Source organism: Lissotriton vulgaris, chromosome 10 (assembly GCF_964263255.1).
Source record: "Lissotriton vulgaris chromosome 10, aLisVul1.2, whole genome shotgun sequence".
In the NCBI taxonomy this organism is placed as follows: domain Eukaryota; kingdom Metazoa; phylum Chordata; class Amphibia; order Caudata; family Salamandridae; genus Lissotriton; species Lissotriton vulgaris.
The window spans coordinates 524,755,329-524,781,949 of record NC_141698.1 but is presented as its reverse complement, the minus strand read 5'-3'; the positions used below and the strand labels follow the sequence as shown (position 1 = coordinate 524,781,949).

The window sequence follows — 26,621 nt, the reverse complement described above, 5'->3', positions numbered from 1 at the left end:
TAATGGGAAAACTTGTGCTAGTTTTTTTTTTACTTTACAAAAACAAAAAATGTATTTGCAAACCCAGTAGGTTTTGTCTATGCATGAGCCATTAGCTTTGTCAATGTCATTTATCCATGTTCTACAGCAGCTTTGCTGCTATTTAGCATGGCTAAAAGAAAGAAAAAAAACTATGGCGTGGTTACCACTGGCTGCATCCTAATGCTTGCTTTTCATTTTATGTTAACACCTACCAGACAGGAAAGCTGTTTGGTTTGCTCAAGACATCTTGGGGATGTTCATAAAGCTTTGATGGGAAGGCGTTCCACCCATTGCTTACCCTTGGCTTTCTGGTTTGTAACTCCCATTTGCTTGCTTTCTATTTGCTGGTTTAATTTGTTTTATACTGTTCAGCTTGAGTTCAACCCTCCCATGGAGCAAACGCTATTTACTCTATTCTTACACAGTGCTTGCTTTCTGTAAACAGGTCTTTAAATCTTGTTCTTATCTTGTCACAGTTTCTGTGCATTCAAAGACAGAGGTCAAATTTCAGAATCTGTCTTCTGAGGGAGCGTGGTTTTAACTTTTCTTTCTCTGGCTTCAAAGTGAGAGGATTTATGTGGCCAAATTGCTGTGAAAGGTATTACACTTTTTGTAGCACCGAACACAATTAAAATGTCTGATAATAAACTGTGCATATATTTCAGAATATACTAGACTTAGGAAAGCACAAATACACCAATTCTTTTTTTATTCTGACGTGTGGTGGAAACAAATATTTGAATACAATCTAAACAATTCAATACACTAGGTGATGACATTTCAACATGTTATTGTTTGTGCGCTGTATACTTTTAGCAGTAAAACTGTATTTCTTGTTTAAGGGGATGTGGGGAGGAGGGATCTTTTTTCACACTATTTGGGACTGTCCGTTAATGACTAAATATTGGGCCAAGGTCATGAGGACCATGTCACAAGTGGTAAAGGTATCAATGACTCCGGACCCTAGGTGTTGTTTGCTGAATATTTGGGAGCCAAACGACTTAAAGCGCTATACGCAGGATTGGATGACATTGGGCATCGTGTAGGCTAAATGGAACATAGCCAAATTTTGGGTGTCCCCAGTGATGCCAACGCTTAGAGATTGGTGCAAGGATTTAGATTCTGCAATGCTGGCGGAACGGGCTGTGTACTTGCACCGGAAGTGCCCGCGGAAGTGGATCCGAATATGGGGTGCATGGAATGAGTACCGGGGATATTTGTGTGAGCCGCCAGTGTTGGAGGGTGAGGATGAATCGGAGTGAGGGGGTTGATAAGAAACATTGATTAATTAATACGGTGCCCACGTTCCCGTCCTTTTGGATTACTTGTGTAGTCGCCAGCTGTGTTCTCGATTTACATGTCCCGAACGCTGAATGATATAACTGTAATGTATGATCATTGTATGCCCTATGTTCTCTCTATATTATAAAATAATAAGAAGGGTTTAAAAAAAAACTATTTCTGTACAAATGTAATGGTCATTTCAAATAAAAATGTGTTGTCTGTAATGGCATTGTGCTACCCCACCATGCATACTCTACTTGACGCCACTCCGCTCCAGTCTGCATCACTCCACGCCATTGAATTCTACTCTGCACCACTGCATTCTACACCACTCCACTCTGCGTCACTGCACACTAACCCACTCTCTCTGCATCAGTGCACTTTAAGCAACTTCACTCTGCACCACTATACTCTATGCCAATGCACTGTACGTGACTCTACATAACTGCACTATTCGCCACTGCATTCTAGTCTACTGAACTCTACGCCAGTGCATTCTACTCTACACCATTGCAGTCTACTCCACGCCACTGTACTCTAAAACAATCTACTCTATGCCACTGTCTTCTACGCCACTCTACTCCACTCTTCACCAGTCCACTCTCTCCCACTGCACTCTGCGCCACTGCTGTCTATGCTGCCCTACTACACTCTACATCACTCTACTGTACACCTCTCTACGCTGCTGCACTCCTGCTACTCTGCTCTTAACCAGTGCACTTTATGTCGCTGCACTCTATGCCAATGCACTCTACACCATTGTACTAAAAAACAATGCACTCTGCGCCACTCCACTACAGTCTACTCCACTGAACTCTACTCTACTATACTCTACGGTACTCTACTCCACTATAATCTACAACATTCTACGCCACACCATAGCACTGTATGTCACTGCACTCTATGCCTCTTCATTCTACTCTATACGACTGTAATCTACACCACTGCTCTTTAGGCCATTCTACTCTATGCCACTGTACCCCACTGCACTCTGACACTGTACTCCACACCACTCCTTCAATCCCACTGAACTCTACAGTACTGCATTTTAATCTTCATCACTCTACTCAATGCCACTCTAGTACACTCTACGCCACTGCACTCTACCCTACTTTGGCTACTGCACTCTGCGCTTCTGCAGTCTGCACTACTCTAATCTATGCCAGTGCATTGTACGCCGCTGCAGTGTACGCCACTGCACTGTACACCGTTGAGCTCCATGCCCCAGCACTTCATGCCACAACACTCCACTCCGCGTCAACACACTGTGCGGCACTCTAATCTACAACACTCTGTCAGTGCACTGTATCCCAATCCATTCCACTTCATTGTTTACTATCCTATGTGACTCCACTCTATGCCACTCCACTACACAACAGTCTGACACTCCAGTGTATGCCATTGCACTCCCCACATGCCCACTCTAACCCACCCTCTCCATACAATGCTGCTGCACTCCACACAGTGCCACTCTAACCCACCCAACTCCATGCAATGCCCCTTCACTCTGCGCCACTCTGCTCCACTCTGCTCCACTCTACACCACTCTGTTCCACTCTACGCCACTCTGTTCGGCTCTACGCCACTCTGTTCGGCTCTACGCCACTCTGTTCGGCTCTACGCCACTCTGTTCCGCTCTATGCCACTCTGTTCCGCTCTTCGCCACTCTGTTCCGCTCTTCGCCACTCTGTTCCGCTCTTCGCCACTCTGTTCCGCTCTTCGCCACTCTGTTCCGCTCTTCGCCACTCTGTTCTGCTCTTCGCCACTCTGTTCCGCTCTTCGCCACTCTGTTCCGCTCTTCGCCACTCTGATCTGCTCTACGCCACTCTGCGCTGCTCTGCACAGCTCTACACCACTCTGCGTAGCTCTACGCCACTCTGCGCAGCTCTACGCCACTCTATACCACTCTGCCCCACTCTACACCACTCTGTGCTACTCCACACTATGCCACTGTAGACAACTCTATGCCATTTCACTCTGTGCCACTGCTCCCTACAATATTCCAGTATTCGACAGTCTAAAACTCTTTACTCCACTTTACTTCACTCCATGCTAAGCCACTTTACTCTAGGCCACTTTACTCCACTCTGATCTATGCCACTTCACTCTATGCCCGCCACTCTGACACGCTACTACTCCACTCCACTCCACTCCATACCGCACCACTATCCTCCATTCTATGCCACTCTATGCCACTCCACAAAACCCCACTCCACTCTATTCCCCTCCACTCGATGCCCCGCCACTCTACAGCATGCCACTCTACTCTGCGCCTCTCCACTCTACCACACTCCACTCTGCCACACTCCACTCCTCTTTACCACACCCCGCTCATCATAGTTCAATGACATTCTAAGCCACTCCTCTCTACACCACTTTACTCCACTGTACACTATGACACTCGACGACACTGTATGCCACTCCACTCTGACACTTTGCTCCACTTTATGCCCCGACACTGTATGCCCATTATACTCCACTCTGTGCCCCTCCTCTCTACGCGCTTACACTCTGCATCACTCTACACCACTCTTTGCCACTCCACTCTAATACACAACAGTCTCTGACACTCCACTCTATGCCACTCTATGAGACTCTATGCCATGCTATTACATTCTGTGCCACTCTACGCCACCCCGACACTCCAAGACAATTCTTGCCACTCCAAAACACTCCACAGAACTCTCCTCTACGCCAGAGAGTTTTGGCCTTGTTGAACAGCAGCTATGCTGATGTACAACATTGCTAAAACACATTGAGTCTTGCATAGGCTTCAGCTTTTGTCTTTGCCAGTGCTTGTTAATTTTCAGTCCTGATACTTAGCAGCCCCACTGCTATACCACATGCCTAAACTAAACATTGACAAAGGCAGTAGTTCTTGCATAGGTGAGACCTCTTTGCTTTGCAGTGCTTGTTTATTTGCAAAGCGCTTGCTGTTTGTATGCCTCGGTCTCATAAAGAAACAATGCTATTCACGAATCGTCCATGCATGTTCGTTTGTCCCACTATGCGGTCATGATAACCTGTTGTTAAAGGTACCATTTTTTTGCCTACAAGGTAAAAGTGTGCATGAACCTGAACTTTCTAAATGATGAAAAGAAAGTATTGTCCCTTTGTCAAAAGTATCTATTGTGCAGGTTTTTGATGTGCATTCTGATTACGCTCACCACTTAAAATGCAGGCTTCATCTTCTGAATCCTTTTCAAACACTCTTCTTTGAAGGTGTAGCTTAGCTGTTAATGCTGTCTGTTCAGCAAAGGATCTCTACAACCGCTTTCAATGTTGTTTTACCCCAAGATATTACTTTATTGTCGAATGTTATTTCCAGGACCACACACATTCATAGATGCTCAAAGAGGCACAGGGTCAAGACCGATTTGCATATGGCCAGGTCTAAACTGGGGTGGCATGGTGAGCAAAAGAATGATGGATTTAACACAGATCTCTTGACTGGGGGTGAATGTTTTGATTTGTTCTGCATTCCTTCCTTCAATTGTGTGTCTTTTGCTTTCCCTCCCCTAATACTAAGTCAGGGCTTTTGGCTTTGCCAATGCTATTTTAATTCAAACCTTAGTCATATTCTAATGTATTTAAATCCTATGACAATGTGACATGTTCATGTGAAACGAAGCTGGGTTTATCAAGGCTTCTAGCCTTTCAACAGAGTTTTCAGTTAAAACATCCTTGTATTTTGGCTTGAATGCTAGCTTATGATTCAAGAAATACCTGTCAAGCAGCATACAATGTGGTCGCATAAAAAAGTGGGTCCATGTTCCATTAAAGACATTTCTCAGGGAATAGATGATCCAAAAGAAAAGATTTCAAAGTATTTTTTTTCTTTTCTAGAAAGTGGTGTTTCAGCAGGGCATTGGGTTATAAATTATGATGTACAATAGTTTGCATTCCAATACATAGTAATTTTATTATTTTGTTATTCTTTCAGAAGTCTAGTCTGTCCAGAAAGCGCACGTTAGCATGGACAGTAAGGATTTAGATGCCGAAATTCACCCCCTGAAGAACGAGGATGGGAACACTAAGGACAACTGTGAAATCGGCGCAGGAAAAGAAGTCAATAAAACGGGTGCATCAAAGCTTTCCAAATGGCGAACAGCAGCTTTTTTTGCATCTTTGTTTTTGTGCTTGGTCGTGGTGTTTGCTTTTTCGTTTATAATCCCTTGTCCAGTCAGACCTCATTCAGTGCGGACGTGGAGTAGGACCTATGACAATGCAGGTGAGTCTGGCCCTTTCATTGCATCCCACATTATGTTACTGACCGTGTGTTGTTAACCTGTTCCCTCTGCAGTGGCTTTGTGGCCTACTTCTAGCATGGTCCTAACAACCAAAGCTGGCAGTCCTGCTTGCCACATGTTTCCATTGTTCATTGTTGCAAACCGCTAGAATGTGAGCAACCTGCAGGCCACACAAATATTCAAATTGTACTTTACTTTCCTTCGTTTTTTCCCGTAGTTTATTTATTTGCTTAAATTCGATTTTGTGAGAATAATTTTGACTTAGTATGTGGTTTCTCATTCGGGCATTCAGTTAAATGTGGGCATTCTGTCAAGATTTGTAGGCAGAAGCCAAATGCTTCTAATCATACAGTCGAGATGCTTTTTCTACTGTGTAGAGTAACACCAGCATCTCATGTCCCACCTACACAAACAAACATTGGCAAAGCCAACAGGTCTGGCATTGGCTGCCAACCATTTGACTTTCTCAGTGCTTGGTTTGGTGTTGTCATGTTTTTGGCAACACTCAATTGTGAGGGAAGCTGCTGGCCTCTCTTCAATCTAAAACAAGCATTTACGATGCAATGGTTTTGCCTTTGTTAAAGTTAGAGCTATTGGCATTGCTCTTGACATTATTTTTATTTATGTTTTTTTAACATACATAAATGGCATTGTCATTTACAATGCCACTAGCTTTATCTCTCGCAAATGACACAAACAAACACACAGAGCCCCCCCACACACACACAGAGCCCCCCACACACACAGCCACACAGAGCCCCCCACACACACAGCCACACAAAGCCCCCCCACACACAGCCACACAAAGCTTCCTACACACACAGCCACACAAAGCTTCCCACACACACAGCCACACAAAGCTTCCCACACACACAGCCACACAGAGCCCTCCACACACACCCACACAGCACAAGCAGGCAACAGGGGCACACGGAGGCACAAGCAGGCAACAGGGGCACACGGAGGCACAAGCAGGCAACGGGGGCACACGGAGGCACAAGCAGGCAACGGGGCACACGGAGGCACAAGCAGGCAACAGGGGCACACGGAGGCACAAGCAGGCAACAGGGGCACACGGAGGCACAAGCAGGCAACAGGGGCACGAAAACAGAGGCACAAGAAGGCAACAGGGGCACACAGAGGCACAAGCAGACAACAGGGGCACACAGAGGCACAAGCAGGCAACAGGGGCACACGGAGGCACAAGCAGGCAACAGGGGCACACGGAGGCACACGCAGGCAACAGGGGCACACGATTACTGGTGGCTGACATTATTTCATGAAGTCGACCCATCACTTGTTTTGCTTTCCTTAAACAGAACAGGGTAGGAATCGAGTTCCTGCAGGAAACACATTAAAATGCACATGGAGTATTCCAAGCTAGCAGAGAAATGGGGTGGACAGTGATATTATTCTGTGTCTTCTACCGTCAACAGAGGGGTGGCTATCTATTTGTTCTAGAAGTGATAAACATGGACCAGGAAGATTACTTCTGATAGATGTTTCATAAGCAAGAGCCCTATAAAACGGACAAGCAATGGTAACTGTGTAATGACGGGTCAAATGGATATCCTCAATGAACAGGGACAGAGCACATATTTTCGAATGTAGTTGGCTGACTTGATGGATAGCGTAGATATGATGGATGACTGGAGAGAACTGCATTGCACTGAAAGGGCTTATTCCTTTACCCTCTCCACCTACCCCCTACCCCTCCCCATGGCTCAATAAAAGAAAAGACACGAGAAAAAAAGCTAAACCTAGCATCTTCTTTCAGCCAGTAGGGCTCTCCTGCAACTCCGGCAGCCGAGGCAGCGGTAGGGGGGCGGGAACGGGAGCCGAGGCAGCGGTAGGGGGGCGGAAACGGGAGCCGAGGCAGCGGTAGGGGGGCGGGAACGGGGCCGGGGAGACACGGAGAGCGAGGCAGCGGTAGGGGGGAGGGAACGGGAGCCGAGGCAGCGGTAGGGGGGGCGGGAACGGGGCCGGGGAGACACGGAGAGCGAGGCAGCGGTAGGGGGGCGGGAACGGGGTCCGGAGACACGGAGAGCGGGAGAGGGGGTGGGAACGGGCAAAAAAAAAAGCAAAAAAAAAAAGCAAGCACTCACCTGGACTTCTCTTGGCATGTTAACTCGGCTTTTCATCCTTCAGTGGTCGATAAATAGCATGCCGATGGTGTGGGATTAAAACATTTTCCGAGTACATCGCCTTGTGAAAACTCTGGCACAAGTGACTTTTTCAGTACGTGCCCGTTGTAAGAAGAGAGGAAAATAACGCTCGTTCACGATTTTGTGGTGGGGAATTTTCTGCAGGCCCTTTCTGGGGGAAAATACATATTCAGAACTGTGCAATGGAGGTAAAATGTTGGGCGATATTATGCGAAAAACATTTTGCACAATATTATTTACTGTGCACCGCAAACGTAATAATTGAGCACAAAGAACAACTTGATACTTTTCGCAAAATAAATGTATACCGGGATGTATTCGCACGTTACTACAGCGTAGGTGGCCGACAGCGTATAAAAATACTGATTGGAAATAGGGTGACCACAGGTCTCGCTTTTGCCGGGACAGTCCTGGTTTTTGAAGGACTAACCAGGCACTTTCGTCTAAAACAAAAAAAAAAATAAGGGATTGTCGGTGAACCTGTACATTAATCACATTGTTGTGCAGGCTCACATTTCAACAGGCCCTTTCAGAACCCGGGACCGAAGTTCGCTTATATAGACTCTCCTGCTGTGCTACTTCACCTTATTCAAGCAAGCAACACAGCATGATTTGATGCGGTGTGAATCACGGCTGCAGAGGCCATACGTCAAGGCCGGGCCCACCAGCAGCTGGACCCTGTGAGAGAGAGAGAGAGAGAGAGGAGAGAGAGAGGAGAGAGAGAGGAGAGAGAGAGGAGAGAGAGAGGAGAGAGAGAGGAGAGAGAGAGAGGAGAGAGAGAGAGAGGAGAGAGAGAGAGGAGAGAGAGAGAGGAGAGAGAGAGGAGAGAGAGAGAGGAGAGAGAGAGAGGAGAGAGAGAGAGGAGAGAGGAGAGAGGGAGATATATATATATATATATATATATATATATACCCTGAGACCTATAAGGACATTTAGTCCTATGTCTGTGCCCGTCCACGTTTTTCGACTGAAAAGTCTTGTCAGTCACCCTAAGTGGAATAATTCTGGCCTGGCGTCTTAAAACGCGTTTCTTCAGAAAAAAAAAACTCCGCTCAGTGTTGTGAAGGGCCAGTAGTCTATTGCTTTGGTAACCGAACACAGAGAAGACGCTATGTTTTTGGTGTTTGGTTAAACTCTTATAGGAAAGCATGTTATCGAAACTGAAAAGAGCGACAAAGAGACACATACTGCATGTTCCCGGTCATTGTCACGAGTAGCTACTGCATACAGAGAAAAGGGCCTTAAAGTCAACAAAGAGCAAGCTGCTGCATAGCAAACTGTCGACAACTCATGCCCTTGCCACCATGAGTGCAAAATGAGTTGCCACGGATATTCGAGAAAATGCATGTTCACCTACACGGATTCAGACGTCAATGTTAGCCACTTTCGCGTCAGCCGTTTATTTCTCCTTGAATTTAAGGTGTGTTCTTGGCGATGCTCAGCCATTTTAGAGAGTGCCGCGCTGGGTGCCGGGTTGACAAGATACCCGTCCCACGTCATTCATTTCCGTGATAGCTGTCTGGCTCAAAGGCATTATTGGTACTTCCAGCTGTGGCGTCGTTCTTCGGCGTTTTCCTTTTCTTCTTTTTAAAAGGTGCTTCCTTTCTCACTCCAGACCCGCTTTCAACCGTGCGTGCAGTGCGGGAGGGCTCCTGTAGGGGGGCGGGAACTGGGAGCCGAGGCAGCGGTAGGGGGGCGGGAACGGGGCCGGTGAGACACGGAGAGCGAGGCAGCGGTAGGGGGGCGGGAACTGGGAGCCGAGGCAGCGGTAGGGGGGCGGGAATGGGGCCGGGGAGACACAGAGAGCGAGGCAGCGGTAGGGGGGCACGAACGGGAGCCGAGGCAGCGGTAGGGGGGCGGTAACGGGGCCGGGGAGACATGGAGAGCGAGGCAGCGGTAGGGGGGCGGGAACGGGAGCCGAGGCAGCGGTAGGGGGGCGGGAACGGGGCCGGGGAGACACGGAGAGCGAGGCAGCGGTAGGGGGGCGGGAACTGGGAGCCGAGGCAGCGGTAGGGGGGCGGGAATGGGGCCGGGGAGACACAGAGAGCGAGGCAGCGGTAGGGGGGCACGAACGGGAGCCGAGGCAGCGGTAGGGGGGCGGTAACGGGGCCGGGGAGACATGGAGAGCGAGGCAGCGGTAGGGGGGCGGGAACGGGAGCCGAGGCAGCGGTAGGGGGGCGGGAACGGGGCCGGGGAGACACGGAGAGCGAGGCAGCGGTAGGGGGGCGGGAACGGGGTCCGGAGACACGGAGAGCGGGAGAGGGGGTGGGAACGGGCAAAAAAAAAGCAAGCACTCACCTGGACTTCTTCCGGGTGCCTTCAATGCCGGACCAGATTCGGGGGCGTTCCCGAGAACAGGCTTTCGGCTGACGTAGCCAAAAGCCTAAAATTCTCGGGAACGCCCCCGAATCTGGTCCGAGATTGACGGACAGAGCCTTCTCCCAATGGCTAGCCTCCATTTATGGAGCTAGCCAATGGGAGGAGGGGGTGTAGACCCGACCCCACACACAAATTATAAGGTTTTTGGCGCATCGCCAGTCAAAACCTAAAAAGTAATAAACATTGGCTAAAAGTATATCATCTCAGGCCTTCCAAGTGATAAGGCTCCCGGGTCTCATCCCTGCTTTCTATAAACTATACTCATCTCTCCTCGTCCCACACTTAGCCGCCGTGTACGACTCCCTTGAACGAGGTAGCTTTCGCCAACTTTACACTTGGGCCTGCACTCTCTTCTCTTAAAGCCTGACAAACCCCCAGATTGTTGTGATTCATACTGCTGCTTATCCCTCATTTACACAGACAATAAAATCGATGCCAAATTGCTGGCCACTCGCCTCCTCCCCCCTCATGTCCCTAATTGCTCGCCCAGATCAATCCGATTTCATTCCGGGGCGTGCCACCTCTCACAATTTGCGAACGATCTTCTCGGTCCTGCATCAAATTAATCCCTCCCTGCCGGCCTTGGCAGCCTTACTGGACACCACCAAGGCCTTTGATACCGTGGAGTGGCTCTCTCTCTTCTACCTTCTCCCTAGTCTGGGTTCAATCCAACCTTCGTCCGGAAAATTCAGTTATTATACACACAACCCACGGCCCGCATCAGGGTGAATGGGCAGGTACCAATCCTGTTGCCATTTCGAGAGGTACCAGGCAAGGGTGTCCCCTTTCCCTTATGCTTTTTGTTGTTGCCATGGAGCTGCTCGATGCACGCCTGCTCCAGCATCACACTCAACAGGGCATTGGCTTCTCGGCGTGTGCCCTTGTTACATCCATGTACGCCAATGATGTTACCTTGTACGTCCACGATCCCCATGAAAATATCTTTCCCATGACCAGGGAGGTTGTGCGTTTTGGGTGCCTCTCTGGAATCCAGGTCAACTGGAGCAAATCACTCCTGATTATCCCTAATTTTGGTTGGGCATGGCTGGAGACTAAGGTCCGCAAGTTTCAAAAGCTCCCTTTATCGTTTGCTGGACACATTGCCATTGCCAAGATGGTGGTCCTCCCGAAATTTCTATCTCTATTTTTAAATATCCCTATCCCTCTCACATCGCACTTTTTTCGCAAGCTCCACTCCAACATTATCACTCTAATATTGACTGGCATCAACCCAGAATTGCTTATGATATACTTACTCTGCCCTTAGTCCGTGGCGATATGGGAGCTCCAGATTTCAAGCTCTATGCATTATGCTCCCAAGCCAGCTTTCTCCAATTCTGGCTGCACCCCACACCATTTCAGCCCCACACTCCGGTCGCGAATGACCTTGCTGCCCCATGGCCACTTCAAACAGCTCTATTCCTTTCACCTTAGCCCCCGCAAGGTGAGGTAGACACGGTTGAATGCTTGCGCTGGGCCTGGGATGGGCTGCGCAAATACACCAGCGCTATCATACTGCACGCGCCTTCCCTGAGACTCGCTAATATTCCTGCTTTTTCCCCACTGCAGACAACGGGTATGGCCCACCACCCTGCTCAACTGGGCCTCAGCGCTGCAGCGGACATCTACCCCAACAACACTTTCGCCTCCCTACCCAATGGCGCGTATCCCCTTGACAAGTTGTTATACTACCAAAACAGGACAACATGCAGGGAAGCTAACCCCGCGTTCCAGCAGGCCCCACAAGCTAGATCTGCCCTTGAGTTTGTCCACTCATCCAGCTCCTCACAGAAGTTGGTCACTAGATTTTACACCCTCAACTTGGCCGCCTCCTCCATCAACACTGAGCGCGCCCGCACTGCGTGGAGTGAGGACTCTGGAAGAGACCTCTCTCCTGAACTGTGGCTTTATTGCTGCAATCAGACCAAGCGCCTCTCCCCCAATTACCGCCTGAGGCTCATCCATTTTAAGTATTTGCATAGGCTCTACCGCACTCCTGTATCCCAGCACAAGATGGGCTTAATTGACAACGACAGATGTGTGCGCTGCGCGGTTTCAGGTGCAGACTTCGCGCACCTGGTTAGGGTGTGCCCCAGGGTGGCATTGTTCTGGCAGGGGGTGTGCACCGCCATTAGCGACATTACACTTGAGCATATCGCCCCGGACCCGTTGCCCTGCCTCTTGGGTTAAGTTAAGCATGTGGCTAATGCCAACCGCAAGATAATCGGGATGCTGCTGGTGCTTGCTAAGCGAAGGGTGGCCATCCACTGGGGTGGTAACATAGCTCCCACAGTTAAAAATTGGTTGGACGATGCGGCCCACTGCCAGAAACTGCTTGGCGAGTTTTGGGATCTGATGCCTGCACCCAGCAGACCCCCTGATATTTGGGCCCCCCTCATCTCCTATCTCCAGCGCTTGGCCGCCCCTGACGACCCAGCACCAACTTCCCCCATTGCCGACATGCAAAACACTCAGACTGAGAACGCTGATCCCATTCTCGGATTAATTGTGTCTGTGTATATCCTTGCATTCCTCTCCGTGCAACATGTAATTGAAATGGAAATGTAGAATCGACTGCATTGCTGCTGTGATGTCACTCTGTAATGTGCCCTGTGTTCCTTTGTTTAGTTAAGGTTTTTGAAGAAATTAAAAATTTATAAAAACAATAAAAAAAACATTGGTTAAAAGTAAAAATATTTTTTGATGTCAAAAAGCACACATTGCCGCAGTAGTCCCTCACACTGAAGTGAACAACTTGGTGTAGAAGTGCTCATTGTGAAACGGCAGGATGCTCTCTTGACCCACTACCCACGCTCTGTGATGTAGTGGGTGGAAGACAAATGTGAATGGCAAATTTGCACACCAGTGGATGGAGATGTCTGTCTGAAAGCCCATGTAAGTAAGTATATCATCCATATAATTTTAGTAAATCAAAAAGTCTTGGCTAAGACAAGACCTAAAAAGATAATGCAGTTGAAAAGAGAAATAACCATCAAATGTTCATCTGCTAGAAGTAATAGTGATAGAAATCTACCAACATAAAAAATTGATGATAAATGTATGTGTTTGACTATTTCGTAAAATGACTTTATTGATGCATGGAGCGTGGCAAACGCCTCTTAAAGATGAGAGGGACACTATGAGCAATTCAGCTGTCCCCAGTTTATACCTTCATACCAATTAATTCTGTACATTCTTTTCAAAGTTTGCTTGGCTCCAGAATAGCCACTTTTGTTTTTGTAGGTGAGTGATTCAAAACAAACCTACGTAATGGCCACGGTTGTCTTGTGTGAATTTTGAGTAGATAGTTTTATTGTAGCTGTCGGTGGCCAAGGATCACTAATCCATAAAAAACTACTTTTGTCATCGATTAAACAGTAGAGAACAGATACAGAATTGACAAAGCATCTTACATACCTCCCTTAGATGTTGCGATCATGTTGAGGATGTATTCACAGAAACCTGTGCTGTGCTACGCCTTGATATCTTAAAAGGTTCAGATTCCTTTTCCCAACTGCCTCAAGCCGTAAATTGACCAATTTTTTGAGTTATCAATGAATCAAATATAGCAGTTGTAAATGACAGTCCTGATGCTTCATAAACTCATTCAGGGGAGTGTTGCTGTAGAGGCAACTGTGACAATTTACATTACAAACCACAAAAATCATACACCTGAGACCTCTTTCAACCTTCCCACCATTCTATCCCATGAGTAGTCTTCTGAAAAGCACCACATATTTAAGAGTGAAAAATACAAAATACGGGTTGCTTAAAAGTTTTTGGTAACAAAAAGATTATTACATTTTGCTTTTCTCATACCCGAGATAAAAAATGGGTTGCATTGAACGAACACCCGGTCATTCAAGAGAGTACAGAGAGTATGTAAATTATCTCTATTTGATTTTTTTTTATACTTGGAATGATTTTAAAATACATGCAGAATAAACTACCCGTATTCCTGAATATGGTTGGTGGGGAGTATAGAAATGTTTGCCTTCCTTTTTTGGGGCATCTAGCAATTACAACAAGGTACAGTTCATTTAAGTTGTCAAATCCATATGGCAGCTTATGAATTTGCGTTATATTTGCTGATTCCATGTTCATGTCTGAGGGGGTTCCTTCTTTTAAGGTTTGTGGGCCTCAAGAAGTGCTTGTTTGAAATAGTATTTGTTACTGCGTTGTTGTTGCTTCACATTTTATAAGAAGCATTGCTTTTACCCATGACAATGGTGCTCCTTTTCTCAACATCGGAAGGTTAGAAGATTGAGTCCGGCCTGGTAGGACTCAAGCCTTTGACCTCGATGTTGGACACTGATTTTAGTATCGAGTGTTTCATGACACTTGAGCTGTTGTACTGGTGATCTTACTGAATAATGTAATTGAAATCTCCATGTAAGGAATTGCTCCTTTTGGCATGATCACCCCCAAGGTTTTGAACGGATGCTGCTGGTTTTTCTACTCTGAGAGTGCACTAAGACCTGCTAACCAGACCACAGTTCTAGTGTTTTGACCCTTAAAAGTGTATGTTTTATTGGCTTATACCCAGATGACATAAGTAAACGTACTTATAAGTCCCTAGTGTATGGTACTGGGGTACCCAGGGCCTGTAAATTAAAGTGTCCCAACAATGACTGCAGCACTTAATGTGCTACGCTGAGTATGACAGCATGAAAACATGCCTCGCTGCCTGCCACTGCAGACCGGCAGAGCAGTTTAAACTACTAAACTCAACGTTGTCATTTAAAGTGATGACAAAATCCAAACCTCTCTTATAAATTATATGTCACTCTTACAGCCGGCCTATTGAGTCCAGACGCAGGGTGCTGAAAATCAAAAGGCAGGACATGTACTTTTTATATGTCCTAACACTAAAAGCCCCAAATTGTCGTTTTACTGTAGAAAGGCTAGTAGCCCCATTAGCGAGTACATGGTTATACGCTGACATCTCAACTGTGCTAACATCTGAATGGGACTACTAATGTTGGTACTTCAAGGTATCAAATTAATAATTTATTAACTCACACAGACGAGGGTCTGAAGGGAGCATTCTTCACCCATCGTCTACTGTACTGCTCCAATCTAGATAGATAAACGCACACTATGTTCGGGGGTAGAGGGATAAAGAGAAAAATGAAGAGACTGCTTGTAAGACTGGAAGTAGTACTTTAGGTGATGTAGAACACCCCTGGTCCTCTGCCACAGAAGAGTTGTAGCCCACACTGGGTACCTTGCGGCCCCAGTGTGCGGAGGGGACCTTATGATGAAGCTTGTCACCCAAGGGTGAGTGAGGGTTCTCGTCCTAACACAAGCATTTCTCCTCATTTTTCTCTTTATCCCTCTACCCCGTAAATAGTGTGTGTTTATCAAATTAATCATTTCATTAAACCCGACTTGATGGTCGTTGAATTTAATGTAGCTTTTAAGTAACAGCAACTTCTAGGAAGTTGCCACTCTGTTTGTTGGCCAGTTAAAGCTCTCCTACTGGCTATTTTACAGAATAGTATAGTTAAAATCTCTCTATAAAAAGATTAATTACAAGATAGGCGGAAAACAGTCAGTCCTGCCGTGGATACTTACATTTTTACTGTTGTAGTCAAAAAAATAAGTTCACAATCATTTGCAAATTTTTCTGACAGCAAAATTTTAGACTTATTTTTTAATTTACTGTACCAGTTGTCCAGCATCGACACCACCGGCTTATATGCATAAGCAAAAACCCCAACATTAGTTTATTCCCACTGTGTGGATCTAAGAGCAAAGTGTGACATTGAGATAGAGGGCAACTGTGGAGATAAAGCTGTTCGTTGCAAAATGTCTTCATGATGAAACTACAATAAGGCCCTCATTAAAGTGACCTCTTTATTCCGATGATGAGGTTAACAATAGTTACCAACTGCGTTGGAAATTGTAAGTTTTTTTTCCCCAAACAAATATTTTAGTTGCTGAAAACAGCCAAATCCTCCCATTGAATGTCCAGGAAGAATGAGGAATTACCAGGGAATTGTGGCCAGAATTACAGATTTTCCATAGGTAATTAAACTTAATGAAAATGTTAAAAGAGCAACTGTAACCTGAGAGGTATTGTAGCGCTGGATACCAATCCCACATTTCTTAGTGAACCCTCTGGATCCTACTGATAAAGGGCTGGATTTTCTCTGGAATGACCAATACTCTGGTTATTGGTAAGATCAGAAAAAAACCAGACACACGTAACTAGGGCCTATCAAGTGCATTGAAGAATTCTTGTGTGCCAGAGAGTCGTATCATAGGGTCGTTCAAAACATGTGCCATTTTAATAGCATCCTCATAGATAATTTTAAGAATTAATAGCACTCATTACCCGTAATAATTTTGGGACCAGGGTGCGCAAATGGCTAATTTACCAATATAAATTCCCTTAACATATTCTTAAACTGGGAATTTCTACATTTAAATGGATTTATTCACACACTTCTTCGTGTGAATACATCTCCCAGAAGCTGGGGGCGGAGGGAGGCACTTTAGTGTGGACATGCGCCTTGAAGTCTATGCCTACCCAAAAAGTAATGAGTTTGTAGGTATTTACAAATTCATGACCATGTTCTGATATTTACTTCTGCATTGGGAAGGAGTTAATACAGGTCCAGATTGAGAATGGGGATGGAACACTCCACAAAAACTGATGAGGAAGAAAACGGGTTTCTCCTCAGGGAAATCATTTATCCGCGGAAGACAAAAACAAAATTTGAAATTGCATTTGCAGTACTACATTGAACTTACGGTGTTAAATTTGCACAAGGGGAGATGTACATTATGTACAATTATGCATGCACAGCTATAAATCGGAATGCTAATCAATGGTGCTGGTTGCAGGGGTTGTCTTGGTCCATCCAGGTTAAAGGAGTGAACAGACAAAAATGCTGCTCTCTTTAGCCAGCCCTGCATGTCTAACCATCACTAGAAATTGACATTCCAGAATGTTCCTTTGTTCGGTGACTTTTCCTTATGTTTTGAAGTCTATTGCAACATCGTTCACCCCTTTCCCCTTTGACGCAGTCTGTGAAGCTCGGCAAGTACAGAGTTCTTTTTATTCACAGACAATGACAGTACATTTTATCTAGTGTTTACGTCAAGGTGTGATTCCTTGACCTCCGGTCAAGTTGCACTCTCCCCAGCAGCGCCGCCACTCACAGCCGGTTCCTATCTTGATTCTCTCGCACCAGGATTCGAGGCTGCTGCGGTACCTGTGATTTCATTGTAATTTCTGTGCCCATCTGCTGCCTGCGTATTTTCCTCTGTGTTTTCACCCGCTAGTTGTATTTTCATTTGTGCCTCTTCCTGCCGCTACTGCCCCTGTGGCCCCGCCCCCCGGTCAGTCCAGCTCCCACCTCCCACTCTCCTGCCCCCGCGACCCTCTCCTACTAAATGGCAACCACCGCGCGATCGCACGCAGTGGGCGCGTCGCTGGCGTGCCAGGGGCAAGCCAATCTGCAGCCGGTCGCGACCCGACCACGACCAGAGACAGGATTCCTGGGTCTCCCTACTCCCACCGGTACGACTCAGCCTGCCCACTCGCCCTCAACCCCGGAGTCCACGCCGATTGTGTAAGATCCTCGCCCAACAAGACCCATGGGCAGTTCTCGTGCGGACACTACCGAAGATCCTTTACCATCGACATGACGCCCACAGCCACCGAAGGACCTCCCACTGGACGACCCACTGAAACCCTTAACTGCATCCTTCTCAACGTGCGCTCCCTACACAGTCACTCCGTGGAGATCTGGGACCTGATCAGCACCCTCTCACCCGACGTCTCATTCTTCACGGAAACCTGGACCAACGCCACCTCTGGCCCCGACATTGCCACAGCTATCCCTGACAGCTACAAGATCCAGAGAAAGGACCGCCCACACCGCCTGGGAGGAGGACTCTCCATCGCACACAAGACCCCCCTCCGGCTCGCCACATCCAGCACCAGCGACCCACACTCCAACACGGAACACCTCCACTTCCAGATCCAGACCAACCCCAGGACCAAGCTACGCGGCACCCTCATCTATAGACCACCGGGACCCCGTACCCAGCCCACGCCATTACCTCCACCGACTACATCCTGCTCGGGGACCTGAACTTCCACCTCGAGAACAGCCAGGACCCGGACTCCGCCACTGTCCTCGAGAACCTCGCCAACCTAGGGCTGAAACAGCTTGTCAACACACCCACCCACAGAGCTGGACACACCCTCGACCCCATCTTCACAGAAGGATCTAACATCCACTATCGCCTCGACGGAACTGGAGCAGGGTCACCGAGGAACACCTCAACTCCACCCTCCTCCAAGACCCCCCCCCCCCATCAGGGCTACCACGGACACCAACTCCGCAGCCAAGGAATTCCAATGCTGGGTCTCCTGCTGCGCCGAAAAGCTGGCACCTCCAAACAACGCCCGCTAAAGGCCACCTGGTTCACCACCGAACTCCAAGAAGCCAGGCGCACCTGCAGACGTTTGGAGAAAACCTGGCGGAACCTGATACCACGGAAGCGCAAAACCTTCACAAGATCGCCATGAAGGACTACCCCAGTGTATAAGGGACACCAAAAGAACCTTCATCAGAGAGAAAGTCAAGACAAACGCATCCAACACCAAGGAACTGTTCAACGTCATTCAGCAGTTCGCAAAATCACCCTGCAAAGCCATTGACCTTGCACCCTCCCAGGAACTAGGCGACAAACTCAGCTCCTACTTCAACCTGAAGATCAAGGCCATATACTACAGTTTCAGCGAGCCTGCAGAAGAAATCACCACACCACCCACCACCGCCGAGAAGCCGACCAGCACCTCCTGGGCCACCGCATCTGCCAAGCTCATCTCCTCAACCATAAAGAAGACACACTCAGGAGCCCCCACGGACCCCTGCCCCCTCACATCTTCCACGGGGCTGCCGCTGCCATCGCTCCTGAACTAGGACACACTATCCACTCCTCCCTCACATCCGGCACCTGCCCTAAAGACTGGAAACGCTCAGAAGTGAAACCCCTCCTCAAGAAGCTAACGGCCAACCCAACAGACCTGAAGAACTAACGGCCTATATCTCTCCTCCCGTTTGCTGCCAAAGTCATCGAACGACTCGTGAACGCCCAGCTGACCGCCTTCATCGAACATTCTAGACGCTTCCCAGTCTAGTTTCCGCAGTAACCACAGCACCGAGACCACCCATCTTGCTGCCACCGACGACATCCGCATGCTGCTCGACCAGGGACACACCGCAGCCCTTATCCTCTTAGACCTCTTTTCAGCCTTCAACACCGTCTCGCATCGCACACTAGCCACCAGACTCCACAACGCAGGAATTCAAGAATCCGCCCTCAACTGGATCCAATCCTTCCTCTCATGGCAGAACCCAGAGGATCAGACTCCCCCCTTTCCTCTCCGCCCCCACCGACATCGTCTGCGGAGTACCCCAGGGATTTTCACTAAGCCCAACGCTCTTCAACATCTACATGGCCCCCATCGTCAGACAGCACTGGCTTAGCATCTTATCCTACGCCTACGATACCCAACTCATCCTCTTCCTCACCAAGAACCCAGAAATCACCAGACTCAGCTTCCAAGAAGGAATGAGAAGTGTAGCAGCTTGTATGAAGGACAGCTGCCTAAAGCTCAACTCCGAGAAGACTGAGGTCCTCATCCTCTGACCCTGCACCTCCGCATGGGACAACACCTGGTGGCCCTCCGCAGCCCACCTACCCTGACTGACAACGCTTGGAACCTCAGCATTATCCTTGACTCCTCCCTCTCCATGAACCGCCAGATCAATGCCGTCTCCTCCACCAGTTTCAACTGCCTCTGCATCCTACGCAAGACTTTCAAATGAATCCCCCCCGACTGCAGAAAGGCCGTCATCCACGCACTCATCACCAGCAGACTTGACAACGGCAACGCCCTCTACACCGGAATCAACAAAACTCTTCTAAGCAAGCTCCAGACCATCCATAAAGCTGCTGCGAGACTCGTCCTAGAGACACTGCGCCACAAACATATGACCCAACACCTCCGTATCCTTCACTGGCTCCCCGTTGAGAAAAGGATCACCTACAAACTCCTCACCCACGCCTACAAATCCCTCAACAACATAGGACCCAAATACCTCAACGACCGAGTATTTTTCCACGTCCCCAAGAGAAACCTCGGCTCCGCTGACCTCGCCCTGGCGGAGGTCTTCCGCATCCGCAGAACGGACGGGAGAGCTTTCTCCCACATCGCGGCCAAAACCTGGAACCTGCTCCCGGTCAACATCAGACGCTCCCCAACCTTTCACTCGTTCAGGAAGGACCTCAAGACCTGGCTTTTCGACTGACCCGGAGCTGCACCGCCCCTCCCGAGCGCCTTGAGACCCTCACGGGTGAGTAGAGCGCTTTATAAATCACTTATTTATTGATTGATTGAAGGCTGTCAACTCTGGTGTAGGCTCCAACAAATGAACGTTTTTTTTTTTTTTAAATGGATCTTTAATTTTGAGTCAAGGTCTTTGCAGTGGAAAGAGAAAGGCAGAGGTTTATGTACATGAGTGGACGGTAATGTCTGTTCTCACACTTTCCGTTTGTTCCTCACACAATAATATACTGACTGGACGTTGGTGATGTGGCTCGTAGGGACTGTGAGCCTGTTGAATCGGATTTCGATTGTTAAATCATTTTTAAGGCTCCGTATGGCTATGCTCAAAAGAGACGCTGCTGATAGCAAGAAAGATCTTCACGTGACGTTAAAGATAATAGTTTGAATCATAAATTAGTACAGCAGATTTAGTGCATGAATAGCTGTAAAAGTGAAGAACCCCCATTTCTTGATGTGTCATTGCATGTGAGAAAACGTTAGTAAATCAGCCCTCTGTCGCTGAAAGCAAACTAATTTCACTAACTATATTCAGAAATGTGCTTTTCATTATTTCATCTTATGCAAAGTCAAATGGTCAGCGAAGCGTTAAGCGAAGTGTGCCAGGAACGTCCCATGAGTAGATGGTTGAAAACGTTTAGTGCTGTACTGCAAGTTCTGGCTTCTAAGAGAGCTTCAGTCAGTAACGGCCGAAAGCCAAAAGTCGAGACAGTCCAGATCTTTATGAGAATGTGTTAAAATTCTTGGCTGACATTTTTACATTTCTTTCTGAGAGAAAAGTTACATTTTGGGGGGGAAAAACCATCGAAACTGGTAAAAAATGTACATTAATATTTCTCAATGTATTACCAAAAATAATTAAAGTATATTAAACCAAACTCTTAGTATTTATCAACTTTATCAAATGTTCAACATTCTCGATTGCTCACAAAGTAAACTAATTGAAATATATATATGCATATATAGTGTCTTGGTCACCATGGCACACATCTCTCTTCAGACCATGGTTGTACCTTGTGGTTATAGAATAATAGTCCACACTGGCTGCAGTCAAGTTGCCTACCTGGAGCGATGCTGAGTGATAATGTGGTAGTGCTGAGTGATAATGTGGTGGTGCGGAGTGATAATGTGGTGGTGCGGAGTGATAATGTGGTGGTGCGGAGTGATAATGTGGTGGTGCGGAGTGATAATGTGGTGGTGCTGAGTGGTAATGTGGTGGTGCTGAGTGGTGCTGTGGTGGTGCTGAGTGGTGCTGTGGTGGTGCTGAGTGATCCCGTGGTGGTGCTGAGTGGTGCTGTGGTGGTGCTGAGTGATGCTGTGGTAGTGCTGTGGTGGTGCTGAGTGATGCTGTGGTGGTGCTGAGTGATGCTGTGGTGGTGCTGAGTGGTGCTGTGGTGGTGCTGAGTGGTGCTGAGTGGTGCTGTGTTGGTGCTGAGTGATAATGTGGTGGTGCTGAGTGGTGCTGTGGTGGTGCGGAGTGATGCTGTGGTGGTGCTGTGGTGGTGGTGTGATGGTGCTGAGTGGTGCTGAGTGATAATGTGGTGGTGCTGAGTGGTGTTGAGTGATAATGTGGTGGTGCTGAGTGGTGCTGTGGTGGTGCTGAGTGGTGCTGGGTGATAATGTGATGGTACTGAGTGATAATGTGGCAATAATGGCAATATCTTAAACTTTAATAAAAAACATTTGTGAAGGTTATGTTCAGTGTATTGTGGTGGTGTCCCTGAGTGATGTGGTGGTGTCCCTGAGTGGTGTGGTGGTGTTCCTGAGTGATGTGCTGGTGTCCCTGAGTGGTGTGGTGGTGTCCCTGAGTGGTGTGGTGGTGTCCCTGAGTGGTGCAGTGGTGTCCCTGAGTGATGCGGTGGTGTCCCTGAGTGGTGTGGTGGTGTCCCTGAGTGGTGTGGTGGTGTCCCTGAGTGGTGCAGTGGTGTCCCTGAGTGATGCGGTGGTGTCCCTGAGTGGTGCGGTGGTGTCCCTGAGTGATGCGGTGGTGTCCCTGAGGGATGCGGTGGTGTCCCTGAGTGATGCAGTGGTGTCCTCGAGTGATGAGTGGTGGTGTCCCCGAGTGATGAGTGGTGGTGTCCCCGAGTGATGAGTGGTGGTGTCCCCGAGTGATGAGTGGTGGTGTCCCCAAGTGATGAGTGGTGGTGTCCCCGAGTGATGAGTGGTGGTGTCCCCGAGTGATGAGTGGTGGTGTCCCCGAGTGACGAGTGGTGGTGTCCCTGAGTGGTGTGGTGGTGTCCCTGAGTGATGTGGTGGTGTCCCTGAGTGATGTGGTGGTGTCCCTGAGTGATGTGGTGGTGTCCCTGAGTGATGTGGTGGTGTCCCTGAGTGATGTGGTGGTGTCCCTGAGTGATGCGGTGATTTCCCTTATTGATGCTTGGGTGTGTCCGTAAGTAGTGTGCCGGTGTCCATGAGTGAGGTTAGGGTGTCCCCAAGTAATGCGGTGTGATTTTGGAGCTTGACTTTTCCAAATGTTGCCATCTTTCGTAAAAAACTCTTTTAAAAGAGCACTCCGCAAGCAGCATTTCAGTGAGCTGGTCTCTGCATGGGAGCCAAAAGGAGCAGGGGAGTGAGCGAGTGGGAGGGAAGCCTGGCGACAGAGGGCTGGGGAGGTGATCCCTTTGAAGGCATTGCGCAGAGGGGGGCGGGCGAGAGGAGGCGGGGGAGAGCTCCTTTGAAATGCGGCTGGGGAGCAAATGGCAAGCTCGTGCACCAAAATGGCTTTTCTGATCCCAGCTTTGATTAACCTGATGCCTCTGCGGGAGGTGTTGATTTGAATCCCTGGATACGGTTTAAACAGGCGAGCCAACAGAGTCTCGGGACTCCGGGGAGTTTATGGTGGAGGCTCACTCCCGTCCCATGCCAACAGATCCACCGAGCTCTACCCTCTGCGCTTGGCATGTCCGGGTACCCGTTGGCATATCCGGCTATGACGACACCATCTGCCTTTCACTGGGTTCTGCCTGCTCTTGGAAACTTGCTTCAGTGCCGCAGGGCACTACAACACGGGTCAGTTTCGGAATCATGCTCTTCGGTACTGAGGTAGACCCAGAAGTTTTAAAACCGCAGCATCTGCCATCATGTTTTTATTGGCCTGACTGAAGAAGCCGCTTTCGAATCTCGATGCAGAGGATCACACGGGGGCAGTGTGCATGCTTGGTGCTTTGCGAGGCTGGTGTTACAACACTTTCCAGGGATGCGTTTGCTTCCAGTCCCAGCCTAGCTCTGATCCAACCATACATGTCATTAAGTGCCATGTTAGGGACTGGCACGTGCTGGGATGGTTTCTGAAATGATGAGCAGATTCTCAGGACTTTGAACTTCACCCCTCACCCCCAGGAGCGTCTGTAAACTTCTGCTTACAGCTCCCGCTGATAGCATATCTTCTAGGCGCTATTAATGATGCCATACTATTTGCAGGATGTGTCAAATGATAGTATACGACTTTAAATGGAAATATGGAGGTGCGTGTTCTCTCAACTTAAGGTTGAGTACCTGTTTGCCCCTGAAAAGTGCCAGCACTCTCCCGTTAAAAGTATTGGAGCATACAGTGCTGAGAAGTGCAGGTACTCTCCCTTTCAAAGTAAGAAGTACCGGACAGTATCTGTCCATTGAAAGCACTGGCACCGCCGCTTTCAGTAGTTTGGTGACACCCAGTGCTTAATTTGTGCCGGTGGTTGCTTGCAGGTTGTTGGGACTCAGACTTACTTTTCCTGATCGGACTTTGACCCACAGCAGGAGAGAGCACCTCAGAAGGAGGTAGGTAGGATGGAGAGAAAGGCGGGAACGCTGCAACGAAGGTTAAACTCAGGGTTGAGAGGAACCTGCACGAGTGAAATATAGACAGGAGCTGTCGGGCGATGGAAGAAAGAGGCACGGCTGGAATACAAAACTAGGCTCCCTCCTTAGTCGGCAGCACTGCATTCCTTGTTAAAAATTAACCTGTGGTGATAACCCGTCGCCGGGTGGGAACCGCCCTTTCAACTAGCAGCAGATAGAACTGCTTGTTAAAATACTGAGCTATAGGCATTTGTACGGGAATGTATTCGGAATGCGAATCTTTTCCAAACTGTTTGGTTAATCACCATCAGTCTAATGTGTTGTGACGTCACACGACTCTGACGTAGGCGGCGATGCTTTACCAATATGTCAAAGCTTTTGTTTAGTTTGCTGCTGTTCTCCCCGGTGCGGCGAGAATTGGTGCAAACACAGCGGGTGCCTGGAGTGTGTCCGCCCCGTGCGTTGAATGAACGATGCGCAGACGCCTCAGACGTGAAAATAAATCAATGTCCCTTAAGAAATGATATTAGCTTTTTCTCACTGTGGAAAGATCACGGCTTTTAGCGAAGATGTGATGATGCGGGTAGAAGAATGTTGAGCGGGCGGGGCAGTAAAGTACGGGGTGTGAGGAGTTGATGTACAAGAGGAAAAAGAAGTGAGTGCGACAGGCATCCATGCAAACGCCAAAGTTACAACGCAAATAAGTACCGGCTCAACAACCTTTCATCCAAGAGTGCCTCCACAGTGTAGCGTCAGATAATGCGCTTTAATGCGCTTAGATGCGATGCCCGGCACTGTGAATTAAAGCTATACGAATGAAGCAACAATACAGTACGAAAGCATCAAAGCGAACGCCCTCCAGTGAGGCAATTAAGGGGGAGGAGAAGTGAGGCCAGCGCGCAATGCGCACGATGGGGAAGCCTGTTGGAGGGAGGCTGATTGCTTTGATGTGGAGAGCATCAAGAAAGCTAAACCAGCAGGCGGATGGGACTCCGTTCACTAGACCACATGCACTTGTGGAAAATCCGCCGGCTGGTTTAGCTTTCCTGATGCAACCCTATAATTCTCGCTATTCATTCCTTGCGGAATGTAATAGCGAGACCTAATCATTCCTTGCTGAATGTAATAGCGAGACCTAAAAAGGCATGTTCAACCCACTAATCTCTATTACATAAACAGTATGCTGCCCCCATTGTGCTCACACTATTCAAGGCTTGGTATGGGCAGTAACCCTTTACCGCTAATAGGATAGTACTTTTTGTGCCCCTGCAGGTCCAACAAGACCACGATCCATGAGACAGGCTTATGTCATGGTGCAAATACATGATCTGTTTTCAAACATGACCAAAAATCCGTACCAAGGATCCAGATATTGTTGCACCTGGGGCGCTCGGGGCAGAGGCGCATATTGGTCACCATGCAGTCCCAATATAATATTAAAGTTTATCATAAAATTTCGTTATTTAAAAGGGTCATTATTTTCAACAGGTAGAACCTAAGATCACATGAACCATATGTTGGTTCTCCAAAATGGTCACAAGCCAACACATTGGCCTTATCCAAAATAACAAAAAAATTAATACGTAAAAGGAAGAAATCATGGTTTAATGAGGGAGTTTTAAGTTCAATAACATTAAAAAATTTCAGTGGGTAGGCCCTTGGCCACTGCTATGCTTTATGCTGGTCAGCTAGCATCCTACATGCATCTTGGGAGAAAATCGCTCTCTTGTAACACAGGTTCTTATCCTAATATTCAAATATGATTCCTGTGCTTCTTTAATTAGGAATGTAACCCAGCTGACTGGCACTCTCAAATTGTGAAAGCAATCTACTATTCATACTTTGCAGCGTCGGGTCCATTTAAACCAAGGCCTTCGTCTTCAAAAGCCTCTATGCTAATATACCACATCATCATTGTCTTCTGTTATTGGTCCAGTAAAGTTCATGTTTACCTATACATAGGGCTCATTTACTATGGTTTACTAAATCAAGTGTTTCATGAAAATGTAAAGATGAGCATGATAGAAAGGCTGTCTTGCCCAGTGCATTACTGAAGATGAGACTCTGGATAAGGTCTGCGCTTAAGCTCCTCTAGTTGCTAGAAGCTAGTCATCTTAAAAGTTAAAATGGTATTTTTCCTGCAGCTGAGGGCCACTTTCCCTTATGAGGTTCCTGGTATCCCTGTGAGTGACTGAGCAAGAGCTCACACTTCATCTCTGGCTATCATTTTCCCCCAAATAGTAGCAGTGATGCTTCTAGAAAACCGCACTTTTTCAGGCGTTTCTCCCACCATGGCCTTGTGGGAGGAAGATCCCGTCAAGTGTATTCTGCAGGTTCACCTATAACCTGAGACTCTGGATTCTTGAGCTA

At 47.9% G+C, this 26,621-nt stretch overlaps 1 protein-coding gene across 4 annotated transcripts in view; it reads left to right on the top strand.

Annotated features, from left to right (window-relative positions):
- Nucleotides 1-26,621, top strand: part of FAM234A (family with sequence similarity 234 member A) — a 460,740-nt gene that overhangs the window by 98,445 nt on the left and 335,674 nt on the right. For all 4 annotated transcript variants that reach the window (XR_015300694.1, XM_086941371.1, XM_086941370.1 and 1 more), the window contains exon 2: nucleotides 5,249-5,536. Coding sequence is in view for 3 of the 4 variants with exons in the window: in XM_086941371.1 (XP_086797497.1) it covers nucleotides 5,281-5,536 (256 nt within the window). In the remaining variant the exon portion in view is untranslated. The remainder of the gene's footprint in view (nucleotides 1-5,248; nucleotides 5,537-26,621) is intronic.